This window comes from Erythrolamprus reginae, chromosome 3 (genome assembly GCF_031021105.1).
Source record: "Erythrolamprus reginae isolate rEryReg1 chromosome 3, rEryReg1.hap1, whole genome shotgun sequence".
NCBI classification, from domain to species: domain Eukaryota; kingdom Metazoa; phylum Chordata; class Lepidosauria; order Squamata; family Dipsadidae; genus Erythrolamprus; species Erythrolamprus reginae.
In genome coordinates, this window is record NC_091952.1 from 113,624,531 (window position 1) to 113,649,704 (window position 25,174).

Below are 25,174 nucleotides of genomic sequence, written 5' to 3' on the forward strand. Positions count from 1 at the left end.
TGAAAATGTATTTGGAATCATGGTTCATTTCTCTATTGTATCTTTCTATAAAGTAAGAAATTTAGAAAGAAAGGTAATTTTTAATTGGTTCAATGATTCCATCATTCTCATTGAGTTTCTTCAAACTCCATTGTCCTGTGTGGCTGCCAAGCATGGCAAAGGGACCCAATACTGACTGTGCCTTAGATAGCATGACTTGCTGCTTCTTCAATTAGTTGCCAGTTTGCTGTATAAAATATTTCCCCAGTGTGTGTTTTTGTGTGACTCATCACAAGCCCGCTTTCACCATGTGAAACTGAAAAAGTCATAAGTGTATTAACTCTCATAGGATATCTTGTGAAGTGTGTTCCTAGTCTCTTTGTAACTATTTGCTTATATGTTGTTTAGCTCCTCCACTGCTGTTCCTCAAAAACTCGTATTTGACTTAGGCAGATCTGCGCTCTCTTCTTCTGTAAAGATGACAACAAAGTAACTAGTATATTTATTTACCTACACTTTGGAATCTTTAGTTCATTGGGGGGGGGGGGGGGGAGGTTTCTTTCAGCTTTTCCATTATGTGCTTTCCCACATCTAAATACGCTGCCTTCTCTATATATTTGAGCTGTTTTTCCTCCACGTTTTATAACTTAATACACCACTACATTTTTCAGCTTCTGTATCATGATTCTTTTTGTTTTTAATGCTACTTTAAAACTGTCTTGATTATATTAGCTCTCCATTGCCATATTAGCATCCTCTTTTATTTGCTCAGATGTACAGCCGAGTGGTAACATTACAACGTTATGTTTATATACATTGTTTACATATATACATTTTACCGCTACCTGTATTGTCAAATGTATCTTTCCTTGGGACCGTATTGGTTATGGTTATGGTTATGCTTGTATGGAAAAAGAAAATAATGCTAGGCATTATTACACTTTCATTAGCATTACAGTTAAGAGCCATTGTATCTGCATATGGTTAAATTGCATATATATTTGTTTTGGCATATAATACTTTGCCTTCACTGTCTCAAATATATTAGAAGTGGCTCAAGAAAATAAATGTTAGTCTTTCCATTTTAACTGTATAGACTGCAAAAAAAATTGGACAGCGCAATCGTATAAATTAATTTTTGCTCCTATAATGTTAAGAAGTGGATATGTTCTGTTGCATATAGTTTAACTATAAATAAATAAATATATTTGTTGTTTTGTTCTCTGAATATGATGGTGGTACAGGATGCTGTCAAAGGAAAGGGCAGCTATGGAAAAGTTCTCTCACAAAATAGAACTTGTCCATTCCAAAAAAATCCCAGAAACAGCTTCCACAAAGGAGTTGGATTTTATAGCTAGGTAGTGGATTTTATTTCAAAGAGTAGAATCATTTAATTCCTAATTCAGCAAGTTGTACAAACATAATGTAGAAGCAGAAAGTAAATCTCTTTTTATTGATTGAACTGTGGATGAGTTGTAATAGATCAGGAAGTACCATGACTCTAGATTGATTTGCATTAGCAAGACAGATTTACTCTATAAGCCCTACTATTCTGCTTAGATGCAGAAAATTTTTGATTCCTGGAAGTGGATGTTATAAGTGAAAACACTAATATGACATTAGTTCCTGAACATTTGGGAAACCAAAGAATTCCTGCCCTGCATTAGCCCAGTGTTCAAGATTTGGATTCCATAGAGCTTTTGGGGAAAAACATTGTTATTTTTTTAAAAATAAAATTGATTCAGTCATGTTTTATAGGGAAGTGATACAGTACACACATATATTTTGCTGAAATGCAGAACAAGAGCTAGGAATATATAAATTATTTCAAAGTTTACTCTAATGTGGTTCTAATGTAGATATATTGATGTGAAAATAAGGTTAAAAAAATTGAAATGTTTTAGTTTAAAAGCCAGCCTAGGTAAGATGCAAGATTTTTAAGGCATAGCTAATAAATCCCAAATTGCAAAAGACAAAGATCAATAATTTCTTGCCAAGATTCCCCATCTCCACTTTTTATTTTGAGGCAAATAGCCTTTTATTTGGAATTATTAAAAATTTCAGCAACAATTTGGAATTACAGCAGGAAAGCAATGAAACATCCATTTTATATATTGCTTCCCCAATTATTTTAGTAGTGCCTCCCTTCCAATTATTGTAAATCTATAAGACACACAAAGACATGGATCTTGTAGCGTAAAATATAATTTTACATCACTGATTCATCACTGATCTTTTTGAGATTTATTTCTTAATGGATATACATAGTACTATATATTGTTGATTTAGATTATAGAATGTGAGAAAGAAATTGCAAATAAAATTCTTCTAATTCCAACATATTCTTTCATGACATATCAAAAAAGCTAGATATAAATGATGGTGGGGATTTTTTTCTTTTTCTTTTTTAAAACAGACAGAATATACATTTAATAAATTATTATTATTATTATTATATAGAGGTGCTTGCAATAGTCATATCAATGTTTAAATATACAACTTTGTTTTCATATTCACTGAAAATTAAATAGTTTCAACTCAATGATCAAATACACCTCTATTTATATTAGTTTTATATTTAAGAATTCTCTTGTGATGTATTTCCTAATACCTTAAATGTATTTAAACCATTTAAAATTATTTTGATGAAAATAATTACTCTCTTACAAAATTCTTATTAAGTCAAAAACTATTGTTAGTTGGCTTTATTTGTTCACACATATGTATAGATGCATATAGAGACACAGAGCGAAGAATGTAATAATCTTTATAATGTTTTTAGTGGTAATAGCACTCCTAAACAACCCGTCGTACGTTTCAAAAGAAACAAACATCACAAGGGATCGATCTATTGTGTAGCGTGGAGCCCCTGTGGACAGTTGCTGGCTACCGGTTCCAATGACAAATATGTTAAAGTGCTGCCTTTCAATGCAGATACCTGTAATGCCACTGGTAAGTGCAAGCAATTATAAATGTTAATAAATCTGAACACTGGTGATAGAAGAAAAACAAAATACTGTAGTTCTTGCGAATAACATAACTGAGTCAAAACTAGTTATTCCAGTCAATTTGAAACATTTTCAGAGGGAGTCGTTGATCCTAATTCTGAATAGCGTCTTTCTGTCTGAATTTATCCCTTCCTAAATTGTAATAGAATCAATTTCTCTTTAAGTTATTGAGAGATTCCATTGCTATTTTCTGCAATTGGACTTGTTAAGGAATGTGCAGAACCCTTGAGTTATCAAGGACCTACATAGAGAAAAAACAATGTCATTTGGCGGGACCCAGGAGAAGAGCCTTCTCTGTGGCGGCCCCGACCCTCTGGAACCAGCTCCCCCCAGATATCAGAGTTGCCCCCACCCTCCTTGCCTTTCGCAAGCTCCTTAAAACCCACCTCTGTCATCAGGCATGGGGGAATTGAAATTTTTTTCTCCCTTCCCCCTAGGCTTATAGAATTTATACATGGTATGTTTGTTGGTATGATTGGTTTCTTAAATTGGGGTTTTTTAGATTACTTTTTAATATTAGATTTGTTACATTGTTTTTTATTGTTGTTAGCCGCCCCGAGTCTTCGGAGAGGGGCGGCATACAAATCTAAATAAACATAAACAAACATAAACAAAAACATGGAATTCCAGCAGATACCCACGAAATATGAGTAATTATTCAGTCATACAAGACAGATACGTTAAAGTGTATAAAATAGTGTTTACTTTAGAAATAGCAGTCAACACAATTACAACTCTGTCTTTGTCTTACATATCAAAAATACATTACAGCTTACAAATACATCAAACTATCACAGAACATATACATCAGTCTCAGTGAATCAGCAGAAAGAACAGAGAGAATAGGGAGAATCATGCTTTCTGGCTCCTTATGGTAATTTGCAACACCACCTCTTAAAGCTATAGTACTTCAATACATACAAACATTCATTGTTTGCTTCTTTATATATTGCAAATGCAACTGTTTTGTACATAGTACTAACATTACTCTCTTAAAAAACAATATAATCAGAACTCCATTTTAATTACCTTGAATGTCTCTGTATAAATTTTGCTCCAGCACAACATGAAGCCCACTGTTGGGGAAAAAAAACATATTTTTCCAACTAATTAAATGTTTATACAGATTCCTGCTGTGCTACCAGGTAAGTCAGATAGAGTCCTTTTCAAAACCAAATCCTTCCCGGGCTGACGTTTGCTAAACCACAGTAAATATATATTTTGAAGAATTTTAGTAGGTCTATTTGTTTTTCAGCTTTCAAAACCAAGCTTTTGCTTATTTATACATTGTATCATAAAATTTCTTAAATGGTTAGTAAACCTATTCTGTATTAAAAATGTACTTGTTTATATTTTTCCTGTTTTAATGCTTTTAGGGCCAGATCTGGAATTTAGCATGCATGATGGAACTATTAGAGATCTAGCTTTTATGGAAGGTCCTGAAAGCGGTGGTGCCATTTTAATAAGTGCTGGAGCTGGTGACTGTAATATTTATACCACAGACTGCCAGCGAGGGCAAGGTCTCCATGCTTTGAGTGGCCATACTGGTATGTTAACAGCTCATCAGAATCATTAGTTTTACAGTCTTTGCTTTATGAAAAGTTTAAAATGCATATTGTACATTAAAAACATAAAAAGCTACAATTATCTCTTATTGTCTCCCTTGTGGTGGCTTAAAGTAACTACGGTATTTCTTAATTAAACCGCTTAGAGCCGTATGAAGTGGTATACAAGTCTAAATGCTATTGCTATAGGTGTTAATAGCTTTTTTAAAAACTGCAGTGAATACAAACTAATATCTCTTATATTCAGGTCACATTTTAGCACTTTATACATGGAGTGGATGGATGATAGCATCTGGATCCCAAGACAAGACTGTGAGATTCTGGGATCTCAGAGTACCAAGTTGTGTCCGAGTTGTTGGGACAACATTTCACGGAACTGGTAAGCTTAGTGATATTGACCTAAAAACACTTATCGGTGGTAGTTCAAAATATTTATTGTGCAGAAGATGGAGATTGTTATTGTAAAGGAATAGCTTCTTCATAACTTTGAGTAAATACTGGTAATCTTTTGTTAGACATCTAACACTATTATTAGAGGGACATTTCAAATAATTATAAGGGATGTTTGCTTTGTAAATTGTATATTTAATTATCAGTATTCCAGTCTCACAAAAGGCCTTTAAGATGTAAAATAACTTATTTAAATTTTTTACTGATACATGTTTTTATTGACAAGCATGTTTAGCATTCTCAAATCAGTCAAATGTTCCTGGTTTTATCAAACTTGCAAAGACAGAATCAGATCTTACCTTATCGTGCAGTTGATCATATGTTAACAATAATATGATTGTTAAATGCATCTGATGTTTTGATGAGTATTTTAGAAAATCTACATTAGAATTTTAATTTGAAACTAGGTTGAGAGTACATAGTACATAATGGGTTCTTTTCTTTCAGGCAGTGCTGTTGCATCTGTAGCTGTAGATCCTAGTGGTCGCCTTCTAGCTACTGGACAGGAAGATTCCAGTTGTATGCTTTATGATATTCGTGGTGGGCGGATGGTTCAAAGTTATCATCCTCATTCCAGTGATGTCCGCTCTGTTCGCTTCTCCCCCGGGGCTCATTATCTTCTCACAGGATCATATGACATGAAAATAAAAGTCACAGACTTGCAAGGTAATTTCACTTCTGAACAATTTCTAAATAGCAGAAATGCTCCCCATCTCTATCTTTAGGTCAACTTCGTAAGTTTATATTTTTGATAGTAATTGGTCCAGAATCACAGCTTTCATACCTAAGGTGGAGCTAGTATTAAGTCTCTTGGTTACTATGTCAGCACCTTAATCATTGTACCAAATTTATTTATTTTATTTATTATTTTATTAATTGGATTTGTATGCCACCCCTCTCTGAGGACTCGGGGCGGCACACAGCATATCAGAGACAATGTAACAAATACATCTAAAAATCCAATAAATATGGCTAAAAAGATTATAAATAGCTCTAATATGATTTAATAACATTCATCACCATTCACTCAACAAAACATACTAATACACTCGTCGGTCAGGGGGCTAGGATCTAATGGCCCCAAGCCTGGCGGAATAAATAGGTCTTTAAGCTTTTACAGAAGGCGAGGAAAGTGGGGGCAGTGCGAATATCCGGGGGGAGCTGATTCCAGAAGGCCAGAGCCCCCACAGAGAAGAGTCTTCCTCTAGGCCCTGCCAAACGACATTGCCTGGTTGAGGGGACCTAGAGAAGGCTGACTCTGTGGGACCTGACTGGACGCTGGGATTCATGCAGCAGAAGGCGGTCTCGGAGGTAATCTGGGCCGATGCCATGTAGAGATTTCAAGGTCATAACCAACACTTTGAACTGTGTCCGGAAACTAATCGGCAACCAATGCAGTCCGCAGAGTGGTGGAGAAATATGGGTATGTCTTGGAAGGCCCATAACTGCTCGTGCGGCTGCATTTTGGACGATTTAAAGTTTCCGAACACTCTTCAAAGGTAGCCCCATGTAGGGAGCATTGCAGTAGTCAAACCTTGAGGTGATAAGGGCATGAGTGACCATGAGCAAAGACTCCCTGCCAAATAGGGCCGCAACTGGTATACCAGGCGAACCTGGGCAAATGCCCTCCTCGCCACAGCCAAAAGATGATGTTCTAAAGTGAGCTGTGGATCGAGGGGGATGCCGATGCCCAAGTTGCGAACCCTCTCTGAATGGGTCAACAATCTCCCCCCGGGTAATGGATGGACAGATGGACATGTCCCTGGGAGGCAATACCCATAGTTACTCCGTCTTGTCAGGATTGAGTTTGAGCCTGTTGACACCCATCCAGATCCTGACAGCTACCAGACACCAGCACATTACTTCCACTGCTTCACTGAGTAGACCCGGGGTGATGTATAGCTGAATATCATCCCATGCCCTTGTATGATCTCACCCAGCGGTTTCACATAGATTTTAAACAGCAGGGGGGAGAGGACTGATCCCTGAGGAGCTCCACAGGGGAGTGACCTAGGAATCAACCTCTGACCCCCCACTAACACCAACTACGACCAACCAGAGAGGTAGGAGAACCACCATAGGATGGTGCCTCCCACTCCCAACCCCTCCAGTTGGTGCAGAAGGATATCATGGTTGATGGTATCAAAAGCCGCTGAGAGGTCAAGGAGCACCAGGATAGAGGATAAACCCCTATCCCGGGCCTGCCAGAGATAATCCATCAGTTCGACCAAAGCAGTTTCCTTGTTGTAGCCGGGTCTGAATCCTGACTGTCGAGGGCCTTTAACTCTGGTCCTTATATAAAACAAGATGTGCCATTATGGCAAACTATATCTGTCTCCTTTAATTTCTGGAACTCAATAGTAGAATTGCTAATGATTTCTGGAAAAGTTTGGTTCCAGTTAATTGATTTTAATATAAACTCCTTTAAGTAGGCTGTAGATTTAAGTAGAATTAAGTTGGTTGTAGATGTAGACAGTTTCTGTAACAATTAAAATCTTTATTTGTATTTTCTCTTTTGTTTGGTACTATGTAGCGTATTTTTTTTATTTCTGAAACATTATTTAACATCATACAAATTATTGAATTAACCATATACTATGTAATTTTAAATGTAATTTAATTGCAATCCATTATATTTTTTCATGATTTGCTGGTAACTTCTGAGATTGAAAAAGTATGTATTTAGATAGCATAATTTATCACTTATTTTTGAAGAGCTAGGTATTGAATTACCTGTTCTGTAATAGATAGAGGGAGTGGAAAGCATAATCCATCTGATCTGTTTCAGAGTACAGCTTTAACGATCTTAAACTAAATAGTATTAATAAAGTTTATGTGCAAAGATAACGTAAATGGCGGTGCTGCGCAGACATCTTTTAAGCAATATTTATTCTAATTATTTTTCATAGGTGATCTTACTAAGCAGCTACCAACTATGGTAGTAGGGGAACATAAGGACAAAGTGATTCAGTGCAGGTGGCACACACAGGATCTTTCCTTCTTATCATCTTCTGCTGACAGAACTGTCAAACTCTGGAGTTATAACGTATGAATAGAGCACAGATCCACAAGACAACTGGAGTGTCTATAAAAAAAGCAGCATTTGAGCAAGATGCATCCCACAGAAACTTGGTTGTTATGAGATGTTGGTGTGTTGGTGTGGATTATTATTTTTCAGTGCTTTCCATGTGATCTCATGCTGCTACGACCCACTGTAGTCTTGTTGCTGAGGTTTGTTACAAGAGCTCTTGCAAAGTCAATGTGCACTTCAAAAGTTAAATTTATTTATGTGTTTACACTTTGTGTTATTTGCATTCCCTGGTCTTTGTCTCAGTGACAATATTTTTTAAAAAATCAGTTTGAATTAGATTTCAAGGAAATTCACATGCAATGTTATAGCATCCACACAAATAAGTCTTGTTATGCCATGCTGTACAATGTTGTTTACATCTATCTTAATTAGTGGTCCAAAACTTTACCCATCAAAGTTTCATTTAATACATATAATTATGAATTCTAAAGATGGTTAAAGAGGAGCTGAATCTTGATCATAGTAACTATTGAGATGTATGAAATGATTCTCAGTTTGAGGCTGTAGTTAGATTATGTTCAAAATTCAAACTTTAGGTAGAAAAAGCATTGGTGTGAAGAGACATTACCATTACTGAATGCGAATGCAACAAAATACCTCTGTATAATGTAGGAAAGCAAGCACACTATTAGGTGTGGTTGGTACATGATATGAGTGGCTATAATCCTTCCTACAGAGGCACATATGTGAAAGTATTGTGTATGCAGTTGGGATTTTTTTCTGAAGTTGCTGTAATTACTAATTGCATTGTTGAAAAAAAAATTAATATATTAAATTGCCCATTCCTCAGCATTGCAAAACACTACAGTAAAATGTTTCAAAATATCCTCTGGTTACACAGAATTTTCTCCTGTGCGTATATAGAATGCCATACAAAATTTAAAGGCAACAGCATGGCTTGAAATGCTATGTCTGCATGATAATCTAAAACTAAATTATTTCCCAGTTCAGAAGTTTATTTGGAACTTTTAATTTCTTGCACTGACTATATAATTGCAATTTTATTTCTATATTTAGAGTATTATGTTCATGTATTGTTTTATATTTTCATATTGTACATTTATATTGCTTTTAAATTAAATTCTTAAATATTTGGATTATTTATTTGAAGTAAAATTTAAGGCTTGGTTTTAATATATGCTGTGCACTGTAGCAAGATCTTTTTGAACTGTCATTAAAAAAAAGTTGAGGTTACTATAGAAGTGTATATGTACTTAATTCAATAAAGAAAGTGAAGCTACATATTTTTTCTTCCTTCATATGGAAACAACTACCATGTACTTGCATATAGGAAGATGTATGAATAAGCTGATAATCAAATTTTTACCAAAATAACATGAGAAACACATTACCCACAGAAAGGGTGACACACATTTTTTTGAATAAAAATTCAAAGGCTGCTTATCCTTGGATGGGCTTATCTGTGCATATATATTGGAAATATTTGCACTTTTAAAAACTACCATATATACTGTACTCACAGATAAACCCATCCCCAAAAAGCCAAGTTTAATTTTGAACGTGCATTTTGGCACCTAAAATTCTTGGTTTATCCTTGAGTATATATGAAAACCAAAGTAGCAGAATAAAGATTTACAATAATAGCAGCAATGTAAAATCCATCTGTATAATGACAGTGGTCATCTATGTATTCATTTAAAAGCCCTCTGAATTTTTTAACACCTGTGTAAAAAACAGCAAGATTAATATAGCAATTAAGTCACCAGGCTTGAAATCAGGAGATCATGAGTTCTAATCCTTCCCTAGGTACAAAAACAACTGAAAGATCTTGGCCCTTCACCCTCTCATTACCCTAGCACAGTGATGGCAAACCTTTTTTTGCTTGGGTGCTAAAACAGCGTGCCCAATAGCATGTGCACACGTGCCCACATCCTAATGCAATGCCCTCCCCCCAGGCGCAGGTTCCTCTTTGCCGGCGCTACCGGAATACTCCTGTTGACCGTTGCAAGATTCAGCTTCTGCATGCACGGAAGCAAAAAAAATGGCGGAAATCATAGAAATCTTGCTCGCATGCATCCTCGTGCAAGATTTGGCTTCGGGTGCATGCACAGAAGCTGAATCTCATGCCGACGCACATGCCCGTCCACTGGTCAGCTGGAGCTGTGTGTGCAGCTCCATTTTCCCTTCTGGGGTGCCATATTGGGCCGTACTGGCTGTAACCCACTACTGCCTCCCCTTACACATGCACGCACAATCCCCCCTTCCTGCCCATATGCATTGTCCAGCTGATATTCAGCCTTTCCTGAAGCCTATGGATGACAAAAAACGGGTCCAACGGGCCTACCCAAAATTCATTTCCAAACTTCCGATAGGCCTGCTGGGCTGTTTTTTCCTCTCCCCAGGCTTCAGGAGGGTTTCCTGGAGTGAGTGAAAACTGCCTCCCCCATGCCTGGAAGGCCAAAAATCAGCTGCCCACTGGTGCTGACAGGGCAATGCCTAGTGTGCCCTCAGATATAGCTCCACCCTAGCAAGCAGGCAATGATAAACCACTTCCAAAACTCCTGCCAAGAAAAATGCAGACTTGTCTGGGCAGTTGCCTAGGCCAATTCTAATTCAAAAGCACAAACAAATTGAAAAAATAATAGTAAAGGAAGGAATTTTGCACCCTTCTTTGGACTAACATTCCATGAGGCATATTCTCTTTAAGTAGATTCTTTTAAAATACTGTAGACCCTAATTCCAGGTTGATGTGCTATATACATACATAGGACAAAAGAACAAGCGTGGTCTCAAAATGATTTCAGCCATAAAGATTAAGGACTCTGTAGAATCCGGAATGTGCTGTAATCCTTAAAAACCTCTTAATTAAGAAACCTATTCTCATGTCAAAAGCATAAGACTGTAAAAAGGGGGGGGGGAGGGAATCCATGTTTCTCCCCGATATTTAATATGTATAAATATTAAATATCAGGGGGAGGAACATGAATTCTCCATGTTTTATATTTATAAATATTAATATAAATAAATATTAAACTTTCCCCAGTCATTTCTCCCTAGTATGATTGTTTTTATATTAAGGGTTTTAAATTTAAATTTTAAATTGTTTTAATAATTGGATTTGTACTGTTTTGTTGTGGTGAGCCGCTCCGAGTCTGCGGAGAGGGGCGGCATACAAATCTAATAAATAATAATCATAATCATAATCAGCGAGGTAGCAACTTCCTCCCAAGCTCTCCAAAAGCGAGGTCGCAAAGCAGCCCTCCTGTGATGTCGACGGTAGTCCCTGTCTATCTTGTTCTGTCACAAGTCGGGACCGAGAGCACAAAACATTTGAGATAACTCAGAAGCTTTGCTCGGCAGCCTCCCTAGTTCCGCAAGCTGACATATTTATATTTCCCGAAATGCAACGCTTGGGCGTCCGCCTCATCAGGGTCCGCAGTTCAGATGACTCAACGCGACGGGCGACGACGCTCCCACCTCCGCCAGACAGAAGTGTTTTGGGTAAAACCGGCGGAGAGAAAACAGTGGCGGCAGGAAGGCGGGCGAGGGAGCTGGGCGGGCTGAGGCCACGGTCGGGGGTCGGGGAAGGAAAGACGAGGGATAAGCGGAGCCCTCCGCACTCTCGGGGGACGCGCCCCCGAGTGAGGCTGCCCCCCCGTCACCCCTCTTGCGAGTGTGTGCGCGCGCCTTTGCGGTCCTTTTTGAGGGAAAACACGTCCCGCTGGGAATTGTCTGCAGGTTTTCCCGGCCCCGGATAGGAGCTTTAGCTTTTAAAATGAGCCTGCTTGCGTGGCGCGCGGCAGATTTTTTTCGGGGATTCGTATGATTTTTGTGGAGGGGAAACGTACGGAGGATTTCCCATGATCTGCAGTCAGGCGCGCTGCATGTATTTCCTGCGGTTGCTGCACGCTTCCCTTTTCCCTCTTCGTATCTATGGCTTTAGGTCATCGTAATAATGAAAAGTAATACTACATATATTAGATGCATATTAAGAGTACAAGGAATCGTCGATTTACAAAGGTTCGTTTAGTGACCCTTCAAAGGCACTGAAAAAAAAGTGATTTATCACCGCTTTTCACACTTTAGGGCGGTTGCAGCGTCCTAAGTATTTATTTTATTTATTTATTCATTTGTCCAATACACAAATACATAGGAAGAAAAATAGACATGTAGTAATATATATAAGGGTAAAGTGAACTTAGAGGAGAGGATATATGAAAGAAAGAAAATAAATATGATAAGTGAGAGAAAGGAAAGACAATTGGACAGGGGACGAAAGGCACACCAGTGCACTTACCTAATGCGATCCAAATTTGGTCGCTTGGCAACCTGACTCATATTTATGACGGTTTGTGGTGGCTTGGGGTCCTGTGATCACTTTTTTTGCAATCTTCTTCCAAGCAAAGTCAGTGGGGAAGCCAGATTCACTTAGCAACCGTGTTACTAACTTGGAAACTGTAGTGATTCGCAACCTGGGCAGGAACGGTTGTAAAATGGGGCAAAACGCCCTTCAACATTTTGCTTAGCAACAGGAATGTTTTGCTCAATTGTAGTGATAAGTGGAGGAATTCCTGTTTAATTTATTGACTCCTGCAATTGAAAAAGATGCAAGTGGGGCACTATTTGATTTGTACTCAAGTCTCCCCAATGGTCTGTAAATATGTTCCAACTATTCATTGAGTGGGTGTGTCTGTAAATATGTTTATCTATTCATTGAGTGGGTGTGTATTCTACTTTTCATTTGATAGCTCAGGCTCTCCTTATACCCCTCAACAACTTTGTGAGTAGGTGTGGTTCTATTTTCTGTATTTTATCTTAGGATGAATATATGTTTATCCCAGGCATGTTTAAATTCAGTTACTGTGGATTTATCAACCACGTCTGCTGGAAGTTTGTTCCAAGGATCTACTACTCTTTCAGTAAAATAATATTTTCTCATGTTGCTTTTGATCTTTCCCCCAACTAACTTGAGATTGTGTCCCCTTGTTCTTGTGTTCATTTTCCTATTAAAAACACTTCCCTCCTGGACTTTATTTAGCCCTTTAACATATTTAAATGTTTCGATCATGTCCCCCCTTTTCCTTCTGTCCTCCAGACCAGCGTTTCCCAACCGGTGTGCCGCGGCACACTAGTGTGCCGCGAGACACGGCCAGGTGTGCCGCGACAGCTCCAGCTGGGCGGGGCGCTGCTGGTGCCTCCAACCTCCTGGCTCCTGCCCGATGCCGCGGTTTCTGGCGCTCTCCTGCTGCGCCCCAAAGAAGGAAGGCAGGAAGAAGGAGAGCTTCATTCTTCGCGCCCTTTTCCCGCCTTCCCTGGCGTCGGCGGCAAGTGTCCTTTGGGGCCCGGCGGGAGGGCACTGGCAGTGGAAACAGGCTGCCGGCTGCAGCGGCCCCGGGCACCGTTCCCTGTAGGCTGCGCACGCCAACGCACCCCAAAATGCCCCCCGCGCACCCTTTTCCAGGGGCGCGCAGGGAGCCGCGGCCACCTGCCCGCCTGCCCGATCTCCCTCCACCCGGGTGGGGAGGTGGATTCGCCGCCCCCGCCAGTCCGATTTCCCTCCAGTGGCTGATCTCCCTCCGTGTGGGAGGGGGGGCCACGAACCGACGACCGGGGGCTGTTCGTCCGTGTTGGGTGGTGCAGGGCAGGCACAGGCAGCCCCAGGGGAGAACAAGGGAGGGAGAGAAAGGAAAGAGAGAGAAAGGGAGGGAGAGAAAATTGAATGAAGGAGGGAGAGAAAGAAAGAGTAAGAAGTAGAAAGGATAGAGAAAAAGGAAGAGAAAGGGAGGGGGAGAAAGGAAAGAGGGAGGAAGGGGGAAGAGAAAGAAGATATGAAGGAGGGAGAAAAAGAAAGAGAGATAGAAAGGAAAGAGGGAGAGAAAGGAAAGAGAAAGGGAGGGAGAGAAAGGGAATGAAAGGGAGAAGGGGTGAGAGACAGAAAGGATAGACAGAAAGGGAGAGAAAGGAAATAGAGAAAGGGAGGGAGAGGAAGGAAAGAGAGATGAGAGAGGAAGGAGGAGACAGAAAGAGGAAGGAAGGAAGAGAGAAAGAAAGGGATGGAGAGAGAAAGGAAGGAAGAGAGAAAAAGAGGGAGGGAGAGAGAAATAGAGCGAAAGGGAGGAAGAGAGATTTTTCCCAGGATTTTGAAAATATGAAAAATGTGCCGCGGCTCCAAAAAGGTTGGGAAACACTGCTTCAGACTATACAGATTGAGTTCATTAAGTCTTTCCTGATATGTTTTATGCTTAAGACCTTCCACCATTCTTGTAGCCCGTCTTTGGACCCTTTCAAGAATGGTGGAAGGTCTTAAGCATAAAACGTATCAGGAAAGACTTAATGAACTCAATCTGTATATAAGGGATATTCCATGACTGACTTAAAAGTGGCTGTTTTATACAGATTGTCCTCATTTATCATGTCTCGTTCAGCAACCATTCAAATTACAGCAGTGATGAAAAAGAAACTTTACAAACCTTCACCGGTCTATGAAGAAAAGGAAGGTTTAAGTAAAATCATAAAGACAGTTGTGGTTTCACTTAGTGACTTCTTAGCCAAATGACTGAGTTGCTAGTTCTAATTGTGGTCATTAAATGAAAGTAAATGTGTGCATGTGACTAGTTACTAATTTTTAAAAATTATTTTCATTTATGAAACTTCTATGCTGCCCATTTCATCATTTCATGGTGGTGACTCTTCATTACTAATTTCCCCTCTTTAGCCATCCCAACTTGAGGGTCTTCAAAGGGGAATAGAACTTCTATTACTTAATTTATTAGTAGATTAAATTAAATCTATTATTTAATTTATTATTATCCCACCATTATTTTTATAAACAACAAGGCAATGAAAGTATCTGTTAAATGCTAGGACTGAAGCTGCAGTCAGGTCTATTCTGGCGGGAAAATGCTACTTGCTGATTGGCTGAGCTGTCTGACAGCTCCCTATAAATGGGCTAGCTGTCAGACTGGGCTTTTGCTGGATTGTAAATAATTCTCTCAATAAATAGCTGCTTGTTGTCACTTCAGGGTTGTCTGCCTCCTCAATTCAGTTCTCTAGCAGTATCTAATATTCCTCTCTCCTCCTATTGTCCTTTAAAGATCTGGAAATACAACAAGAGCAGGCTGTTCTTCCCAAGAATGTTTATTTGAGCAAATTCTCCCTTTTAAAACAAGAAAATATTTATATCAAATAGCCATCCTCTATTGTCCCACAATAAAAGCACTGTGAGGTGATGCCTATGATATCTTGTGAATAAAGGCAGGACTTGCTGGGGATGATAAGAAATGTACTGTACTCCAAGCTACCTAGAAGGTCGCAAATTGGGGAAAATTTTAATATATTAATTTACAATTTTGCTTTGCAATTTTGGAATACTTGCTACATAGAACTGGACAATTTATCCATAGCATTTATCCATATATTGGTTTCTTCTTTATATGATATGAGTGCAGTGATTATACTGTATGTCCTTTATTACAAAAAAGAGTCCTTTATTTCAGAAAAACTACCTCAGATTAAAGTAATTTAATTATTTGTTTTCTTGTTTTTGTCTTGAATTTTTCTTTGTAGAGCAAAGTTATAAACAGGAATAATATTTTTGTCTCCTCTTGAGCCTCTTTCAGATTTTCCCCTTTTCCAGGTTTCTATAGTCACTGTATGCATAGGTAACAATTTTATTATTTTATAGTCCTGGCTCAAATAGGGATTTTAATAATGTTTTGGAAGTGATATGGTTTTACCTTTTTTAAAACATCTACTTAATAGGCTTATCTATATAACAAGAAAGAAGAAAATATGTCAGTGTTATCATTTCATCACACAGAAAAAATTTAAGAGCTGGAGCTTGGATTCTAAAGTCCGCTATAATGTCTATGCTGAGAAGTTTATTTTGTAAGATTAATCACAGATAACAGGCAATGAAACAATAAACACAAACCTTAATCTTGCAAATGTATCTAGTATAGCAGCCTGTATTTTTTTTACTTATAGAAAGTACAGTGATCCCTCGATTTTCGCGATCTCGTTCTTCGCGAAACGCTATATCGCAATTTTTCCCACCCAATGACGTCACTCTCTTCCTTCCTTTCTCATCTTTCTTTCTCTCTCTCTTTCTCTATCTTGTTTCTTCCTCTCTCACACTCGCTTCCTCCCTCTCTCATCTCTTTCTTTCCTTCTCTCTCTTTCTCTATCTCTCCCCCTCTTGCTGGCGGGCGGCGGGCGAGCGGGGGCATCAGCGAGGAAGACCCAGGGAAGGTTCCTTCGGCCGCCCAGCAGCTGATCTGCTCGGCAGCGCAGCGAGGAGCCGAATTGGGGTTTCCCCTTTGTGTGGGCAGCGGGGGAACCCCGATCTTCGTCTGCTCGCTGCTGCTGCGCTGCCGAGCAGATCAGCTGCTGGGCGGCCGAAGGAACCTTCCCTGGGTCTTCCCCGCCGCCCACGCAAACTCCACCATCTGCGCATGCGCGGCCATGAAAAAAGGGCGCGCATGCGCAGATGGTGTTTTTACTTCCGCAACCCTACATCGCGAAAAATCGATTATCGCGAGGGGTCTTGGAACGGAACCCTCACGATAATCGAGGGATCACTGTATTACTTATTACAGGGGAGAAAAGGAACAAACTTTTTTCTGCTCTTTTTCTTTTCATTTATTGTGGTTGGCTTGGTTTTCCCTTTGCACAATTGTAATAAAGAATATATTATACCCCAAGCCAGTGTTCCCAGCCTTTTTTTTGGCCATGTCACACGTAAGCATCTGTTAAATCCTGATGCCTCCCCCCCCACCCCCGCGGACATATAATTCTTACTGTTCAAAAAGTGAACTCATACTCACATGGAGGAAACCTGAAAGGTCATTAACTTGGTTTAAACAAGGTTCCAAAGAACATGGCACCCATGAAAGAGAATGAGAGATATGAAAAAACAGCAAATAAAGTTTCAAAACATAAAATAAAGAACTGAAATACATAAATATAAAATTATTTTAATAACATTTTTTCTGTAATACTTTGATCGTATTAAGTACTATATATATTAAAGGTATCTAACAAATTCAAAATGCAATTTGCGCTCACCTCAAGATCATATTTATAATGCAATCCTATGCATGTCTATTTAGAAGTAAGTACCATTGGCTTCAATAGGGCTTACTCCCAGGAAAATGTAGGACTGCATCTTTAATCTATTTATATGAGTGAGATCCTAGTGCTTGATGCCTACTGCAGAGAGATTTTATTTTTTCAAATATTTTTATTGATTTTTTTCCATACTAAACATATTCGTATTTACAGGTGAATTCACATCTTATATATACATTCATTCCAATATTGCCTTTAATTACATTTATATGTATGAATATTTTATTCCATCTCTTGTTGTAAGTTCTTTTTCCTCTTTTGAATCCGTGAATACCATTTTGTCCAGCTTGTATAATAGTCTGAGTCTTTTTGGTTGTTTAATTCCATAATCCGCCTGTCCATCTCTGCGCATTCATAAATTTTTAAAATAATCTCTTTGTCTTCAGGTATCTGTGGGTTTTTCCATTTCTGTGCGAACGAAATTTTTGCCGCTGTTACAATGTGCAAAATTAAGTATCTTACATTTTTAGTATATGACCCTTTCATAATTCCTAATAAAAAAAACTCAGGTGTACAGTGATCCCTCGAGTTTCGCGTCTTCAAGTATCGCGAAAGGGCTATTTCGCGAGTTTTCAACCCGGAAGTAAACTCCACCATCTGCGCATGCGTGCGCTTCCACACATGCGTAGATGGTGGAGTTTCCCCGCCGGGCAGAGGCTTCCCTGGGTCTTCCCCCTCTTTCTCTATGTTGCTTCTTCCTCTCTCACACTCTCTTCCTCCCTCTCTCATCTCTTTCTTTCCTTCTCTCTCTTTCTCTATCTCTCCCCCTCTTGCTCTTGAGCGGCCGCCTAGCAGCTGATCTGCTCGGCAGCGCAGCAGCAGCGAGGAGCCGAAGATCTTCGGCTCCTCGCTGGTGCTGCGCTGCCGAGCAGATCAGCTGCTAGGCGGAGGAAGCGGGGGAGGGGGGGAAGCGAAGGCGCGGCGATGGGCAAGGGCTGCCAGTGAGCCTTCTCCGTCCCTTTCCTGCTGCACCGGTCTGGGGCCAAGTGGGCGGGGGGCGGCCGGGACCTCGCCTGTCTCCGCCGCCCGCATCGCCCCTCCGGCGGGCCGGCCTCCCCCGCCCGCCTCTGCTACAGCCGCCACCGCCTCCCCGACTGGCACAAAAGGGCCCCGCCCGCCCCGCCCCGAAGCTTACCTTGCGGCGGGATTCAAAGTACTGGGGTGGGGGGGTGTCACTTCGCCGCTCGTGTCCTGGCTAAACCGGGCGGCAGGAGACAGGCTTTGAGTTTTTGGCTGCGGGGGGAGAAGTAGGACTTTCCTAACTCCCTCCCCCCGCAGCCAAAACTAAAAGCCTGTCTCTTTTTTCTTGCGGCGAGCCCAAGCCGTTCCTTTCTCGACCGCAGCCGAGCTTCCCTCGACCCCCTTTGGCCCCGTCGCCTCCTCCCCGCCTGCCTTTCCTCGCCAAGCGCACGAAAAAAAAGAGAGAAGGCTTCTACCAGAAGCCGGGGACGGCCGGCAGGGGCATGAAGGATCTCCCCGCCGGCCTCGGGAGCGCGTGGGAGGCTCCGCCCCGCCAGGGTTCCTCTTCATGAGGGAGTCCGCCGAGCTGACCGTCTTCAATTCGCCGTCTCACCCGGGCTCCCGATCCTGCTGGGCGGCGAGGAGACTCGGCGGGGAGCGCGCACGTCAGGGACCCAGAGCGCCCTTGTGGCCGCGCTCGCCATGCCGGTTTCCCCTCAGGAGACGCGCCTGAGTGGCGAATTGAAGACGGGCAGCTCGGCGGACTCCCTCATGGAGAGGAACCCTGGCGGGGCGGAGCCTCCCACGCGCTCCCGAGGCCGGCGGTGAGATCCTTCATGCCCCTGCCGGCCGTCCCCGGCTTCTGGTATCTCTGTGGGGGGGGGGAGGCGGCTGCTTGAAAACCCCTGACCTCCATCGCCTCCCCCCCACGGCACAAGGCGAGCACACAGGCGGCGGGGACACAGGCGGCGGGGACTGCCCTGTCCCCCTGTCCCCCTGCGCAAAACTACGCAGCCCCAGATCGCTCGCTTCTCCAGCCAGCAAAGCCGACTGCCCGGCTTTGCTGGCTGATGCAGGAAAGGAAAGCATCACATTTAAAAAGCACGCCGGCCTCGGGAGCGCGTGGGAGGCTCCGCCCCGCCAGGGTTCCTCTCCATGAGGGAGTCCGCCGAGCTGCCCGTCTTCAATTCGCCACTCAGGCGCGTCTCCTGAGGGGAAACCGGCATGGTGAGCGCGGCCACAAGGGCGCTCTAGGTCCCTGACGTGGGCGCTCCCCGCCGAGTCTCCTCGCCGCCCAGCAGGATCGGGAGCCCGGGAGAGACGGCGAATTGAAGACGGGGGCTGCGAAGGGGCGCACGCGGCAGAGCTCCGGCGGAGGAGAGGTGGCGGGGAGAAGCTCTCTCTCCCTCCCCCCCCCGGAAAAAAGAAAGCAGCCCCAGCCAAAGACGCCCAGCGAGAAAGAGACCTCCGCGCCGACTTTTCTCGGCTGCTGTCCACGCCCGGCTCTCTTGGCAGGCAGAAGCAACAAGTCCGGCTCGGAGGCCTCTTTCTCGCTGGGCGTCTTTGGCTGGGGCTGCTTTCTTTTTTCCGGGGGGGGGGGGAGGGAGAGAGAGCTTCTCCCCGCCACCTCTCCTCCGCCGGAGCTCTGCCGCGTGCGCCCCTTCGCAGCCCCCTCGCTCCTTGTCCCGACAGCCCCCCCCCACCGCAGCACTTTGAATCCCGCCGCTTCTGCTGGATACGGGCGGTGGGTGGGACCAGCGGCGCGGAAGCCAGGGCTGTGGCAGCTCGCCCCCCCCCCCCATCGCCCGTATCCAGCAGAAGCGGCAGGATTCAAAGTACTGGGGTGGGGGGTGTCCCGACAGCGGCAGGTGAACGGGGCGAGCGAACGAGGCGGGCGAGCGAACGAGGCGAGCGGGGGGTGAACGAGGCGGGCGAACGAGGCGGGCGAACGAGGCAAGCGGGGGGGCGAACGAGGCGAGCGGGGGGTGAACGAGGCGGGCGAACGGAGCGGGGGGGGGTGAACAAGGCGGGGGAACGAGGCGAGCGGCGAACGAGGCGAGCCAACGAGGCGAGTGGCAAACGGCGGGCGGGCATCAGCGAGGATCCGAGGCCGCGGGGAAGACCCAGGGAAGGTTCCTTCGGCCGCCTAGCAGCTGATCTGCTCGGTAGCGCAAGGAGCCGAAGATGGGGTTTCCCCTTTGCGTGGGCGGCTGGGAAACTCCAATCTTCGGCTCCTCGCTGCTGCTGCGCTACCGAGCAGATCAGCTGCTAGGCGGCCGAAGGAACCTTCCCAGGGTCTTCCCCACCTCCCACACGCAAACCCCACCATCTGCATGAAAAAAAATGGCGCGCATGCGCAGATGATGTTTTTACTTCCGCGCCGCTACTTCGCGAAAAATCGATTATCGCGAGGGGTCCTGGAACGGAACCCTCGCGATAATCGAGGGACCACTGTACTGTATATTCAATTGTTGTACCAGTTATTTGTTGTAGCCAATTTCTCACTTTCAGTACTAGTTTATCCAAATGCAATAGAAATAACAAAAACAATTAAATATAAAGAAATTCTAGACCCATCGGGCAAACTAAAAAGCAGAGAAGAACTAGCCTTGTAGAATATAATTATAGATTGATGGATCTACTTGCAAATTCAAGTGAGATACAAAAAAGACATAGAACAATTAGGTATAGATAATTTAAACCAACCATTAGATAAATTACTGGTAGGCCCAGAGGAGAAAATAATATCAAAGATCAAACTTTTATAAATATCTGATGGAGCATGACAGATTGGAAAAGATAGTTAAGAGTACAATGATTGCATGGGCTAAAAATTTTGGTTATAATATATATTTAGAAGAATGGGAACAAATTTGGAAAAGAAATGTTAAATTGACTAAATCCAAAACCTATAAAGAAAATCAATACAAAATGTTATACAGTTGGCACCTTCCACCAAAAAGGTTGGCCAAGATATACCAAAATAATAATTCGGCATGTTGGAAATACCATCCTTTGCATCAACAAGAGTTTTATTTGTTCCTTGAAGTTGTTTATTCAACATATTCAGTTTTTAAAATATATCTGTTAAATAACTCAGAAATACTTTACCATCAACGGTTAGAAGGTGCTTCATTTCAGGTTTGTCACTTAAAAATCACTAAGAACATCCAAGAATCTTTTCAAACAATTTTCCTTTGAGATCCATCTTACCTCAGTGTGAAGTAAAAAGCCTCACATGGTCTGCATTTTTATCTTCACAAAATTGCTTGAAGAAATACTTATATTTGATATTAGCTTTGATAGCATTGATTCATTTTATAACTGATTTTACTCATTAAGAACAGATAAAATATTCTCTCTATAAATAACAGTGCAGAAGAAGCATTTATGGATTCTTATCTTTCATCAGTTTTAAAGCAATCATAACAGGAGCACCATTTGCAGCATAAAATGTTGTTTTCCATTGATATATTATTGACATTAAGTAATTTTTTACTTTATTATATATATCAGTAGTGGTTGTGATAGTCTCTAAATGATTTACAGAATAACATTTCTTCAGCAAATTCACTTTTTCAATATATCTTGCATAGGTTAGCAATACAGCCTTATTGTCTCTAAGAGTTGATTCATCCATTTGTACTGAGAATTTTCTTGATTTCAGCTTTTCAATAAGTTGTGTTTCAATATCGTCACTCATTTCATCTCTTCTTCTGCTAACAGTATTGTTACTGAGTGGCATGGCTTCCACATCTTTGTCATCTTTTTCTAGAACTGTTTTAAGAAATACTATTGGACTTTCAGTTGTACTTCCAGCGCCCTCAGTTGTACTTCCGCAATCAGCTCCAACCTCTCCTTATTAGACGGTCCAAATTGGGACCATAGCCACCCTGGATGGATGGTGAAGCAAAGAGGGACCGCCTAGCAGGTAGAGGGGAGCCTCATCTCCCTTTCCTAAGAAAGCCCCTCCGCCGCTGACAGGGAGCAGCAGCAGCAAACATGGCTGTCTGAATACCTAAGACTGAGCAGGAGAGGGAAAAAGTGAGCGGCTTGTGAAACTAGGTAAAAGAGCTTTATTAAAAAATTAAAAATTACCCCAAGAAATTCAAGGGGGAAGCATATTGGAGCTATTTGCTAGCAGCGAAAATGCACATTGAGAAAATTAGAAGATTTAAGTGGAGCTGGAGTGCCACCTACTGGTAAAAGTAGAATTGTGTAACGGACTTTTTTTTTTTGCATTTGCTGGATTATAAATATTTGCTTTAAAAATATTGGAGAATAATACAATAACAAGATCTTTAACCAAGTGACCCCTGAACATTGTGGAGTAAATAAAAGTGATTGGAAGAGGAGTGGAGAACCTCCTGATCTATTTCCCTGAATTGGATTGAATATAAAATGACAACAAGTGGAGATAATAAAATGGAATTGATGTATCAAGGCATTAAAGATTCTATAAAGGAACAACACAAGAAAATGAAGGGAATATTTGGTTATATGGATTGTATAGATCAAAAATTGTAAAAACTAAGACAAGGAATGACAAGTAAGGACCAGGACAATAAGGAGAAGTACCAGAAAGAGCAGTGGAGGCAGCAGTACTGGGAAATCAGCATGAAAAAGACTACAACAAGAAGATATTAGTAAAATTGATGGTGAATAAGAAATTTGAACAGGAGGAAAATACTTTAAAAGATGTGGAAATGAAAATTTAAAGTACTTTCTTTAAAAAGGCTTTGAAAACACGCTTGTTCCAGCAGGCTTGGAGCTGTTAAGCAACAGCATTCTGCTCCGACCAATAGTATGAGTGATAGTCATATGTTTTCTTTTGTACAGTGGAACCCCGACATAAGAGCTGCTCTACTTAAGAGCAACTCGAGATAAGAGCTGGGAGGGGAGAGATATTTTTGTTCTACTTACAAGCCCAAATTCGAGATACAAGCGCCAAGGAGCTGTCTCCTGAAGCCAAACGCTAACTTCCGCGTTCGGCTTCAGGAGACAGCTGCGAAGCGGCGCGCGTGTTTTAAAAGGTTGCAGCCGGCCTGGGGGGCTCGGGGGGGGTGCTTGCAGCTTTCTTTCTTGCTCTTTTTCTTTCTCTCTTTTACCTTCCCTTCCTCTATTTCTTCTTTTCTTTCTCCTTCCCACCTTCTTCCCTCCCTCCCTCCCTTCACTCATTCCTCTCTTACTCTCCCCTTTCATAAGTTTCCTTGCTTCCTTCCTCTGTTCCTGTCCCTTCCCCCTTTCTTTCTTTCTTTCTTTCTTTCTTTCTTTCTTTCTTGCTCTTTTTCTTTCTCTCTTTTACCTTCCCTTCCTCTATTTCTTCTTTTCTTTCTCCTTCCCACCTTCTTCCCTCCCTCCCTCCCTTCACTCATTCCTCTCTTACTCTCCCCTTTCATAAGTTTCCTTGCTTCCTTCCTCTGTTCCTGTCCCTTCCCTCTTTCCTTCCTTCCTTCCCACCCTCCGTCCATTCATTCTCCCATTCCTCTCTTGATCGCTTAAAGCCGGTCCCTGGTGCAAAAAGGGTTGGGGACCTCTGTCCTACAGGATTGGGTGGCAGAGAAGTTGAACATATGTAAATTTAAAAGTTTAAGAAAGTTTACAAGTTAAGTGAAAGAAACTTCATTATTCATTTATATGTACATGTACATTTCTTCATTAAAAACATGTCTTTCTGCATAATTTAGACTAACTTTGTGAGTTTTTTGAGGGCTGGAACCAATTAAAATTATTTACATTAATTCCTATGGGGAAAAGTCATTCGAGATAAGAGCTGCTCGACTTAAGAGCCCAGGTCCGGAACGAATTAAACTCGTATCTCGAGGTACCACTGTATTGGGTTTTAAATTTTGTATTTGTTTTTATTGTATGGACTTTGGGGTATTTTTAATTTTTGTATTCATTTTACTGTTGTATGCCACCCTGAATCCGTCAAGAGAGGGGTGGCTTATAAATTTGAAAAATAAAATAAATAAAAATAAAAGATGTGAAAATGAAATGGGAGAAACAGGAAGATAGCTGGAGAGAACAAAAAGGGGCCAGAACAGGCAGTTATAGAATTAGAAAGTGGAGGCGAAGGGGAAGGGAGAGAACTTTAGAGCTAGCCAAGCTCTACGGCAGAGCTAAAAGTAGATGAAACAAAAAATTTAAAAGAAGTATATAGGAGGGAACCCCCCCCCCCCCAAAAAAAAAGAAGATTAAAAATCTGGATTTGCGTGAAAGATATGGGATACAGGGGAAATAAAATGTTTTTTTAAAAATAATATTTTTATTGGTTTTGCACATTTGTATATAACAAAAAACAGTGCACAGTGCATGTGCCCATCACCCGACTGACAATACCCACCACCACCAATTAGGGGGTTCAAATATTTACTAGTTTATGTTCTTTTATTTCCTTAGCTCTAATTTGCATTTGTTTACTATTCAAAGAGTGATTAGAATTTATTTTTCACATTTTCGTCACAAATTCTACTCAACATATAATCTTTCACCTTATTCCATCGTACCATCAGCTTCTCCAATTTGTTTTCATCAAAATAAAATAAATAAAATGTGAAATATTTTATGAAAGCATTTAAATATGCATGAATATTAGGATTATATAAGTTGCATAACTGTTTTGTATGTGGTATAAGAGAAAATATTGTTTTCAGTAGGAATCAGGGTGGCTTAATTTATGAATAATAACATTGTCATGAACAAAAGAGAATGTTATAAGCTAGGACCCCCACAGACACTTGCCCACTAGGTTTGAACCTGCAGCTTAGTGGGGAAATGCTTTGGTAGCTCAGTAGGTGAAGGTAAACCGTACAGAACTGGCAAGGCCTATGCATGCGTGGCCCAGCCCCAGAGGAAAAGTCTTGTAAAACACAGCCTGGGAAAACACAGATTAAAAATAACTGTATCCCCACTGCTGGGCTTTCCTCAGCAGCCATCCACTCTGTCTCCCTGCAACCATCCAGCAGCAAAGCCTACTGGAAAGAAAGACTACCAGTCCCATGCTCCTTAGCGGGAACACATCTGATTGG

General features: G+C 41.6%; 2 protein-coding genes across 5 annotated transcripts in view; both read left to right on the top strand.

Annotated features, from left to right (window-relative positions):
* WDR47 (WD repeat domain 47) overlaps positions 1-9,333 on the top strand; it is a 41,412-nt gene extending 32,079 nt beyond the window's left edge. For 2 of the 4 annotated variants that reach the window (XM_070746403.1, XM_070746401.1), the window contains exons 11-16: positions 388-468; positions 2,762-2,931; positions 4,364-4,534; positions 4,800-4,931; positions 5,450-5,668; positions 7,912-9,333. In XM_070746403.1, coding sequence (XP_070602504.1) covers positions 388-468; positions 2,762-2,931; positions 4,364-4,534; positions 4,800-4,931; positions 5,450-5,668; positions 7,912-8,054 — 916 coding nt within the window. In that variant the 3' untranslated portion in view covers positions 8,055-9,333. The remainder of the gene's footprint in view (positions 1-387; positions 469-2,761; positions 2,932-4,363; positions 4,535-4,799; positions 4,932-5,449; positions 5,669-7,911) is intronic. The other 2 variants (XM_070746405.1, XM_070746404.1) reach the window with 1 other exon arrangement.
* Positions 9,334-11,462: 2,129 nt separating this feature from the next.
* The window catches only part of CLCC1 (chloride channel CLIC like 1), a 34,659-nt gene continuing 20,947 nt past the window's right edge, over positions 11,463-25,174 (top strand). Inside the window, exon 1 of the mRNA XM_070746406.1 lies at positions 11,463-11,555. Within this exon, the coding sequence (XP_070602507.1) occupies positions 11,499-11,555 (57 nt within the window). The 5' untranslated portion in view covers positions 11,463-11,498. The remainder of the gene's footprint in view (positions 11,556-25,174) is intronic.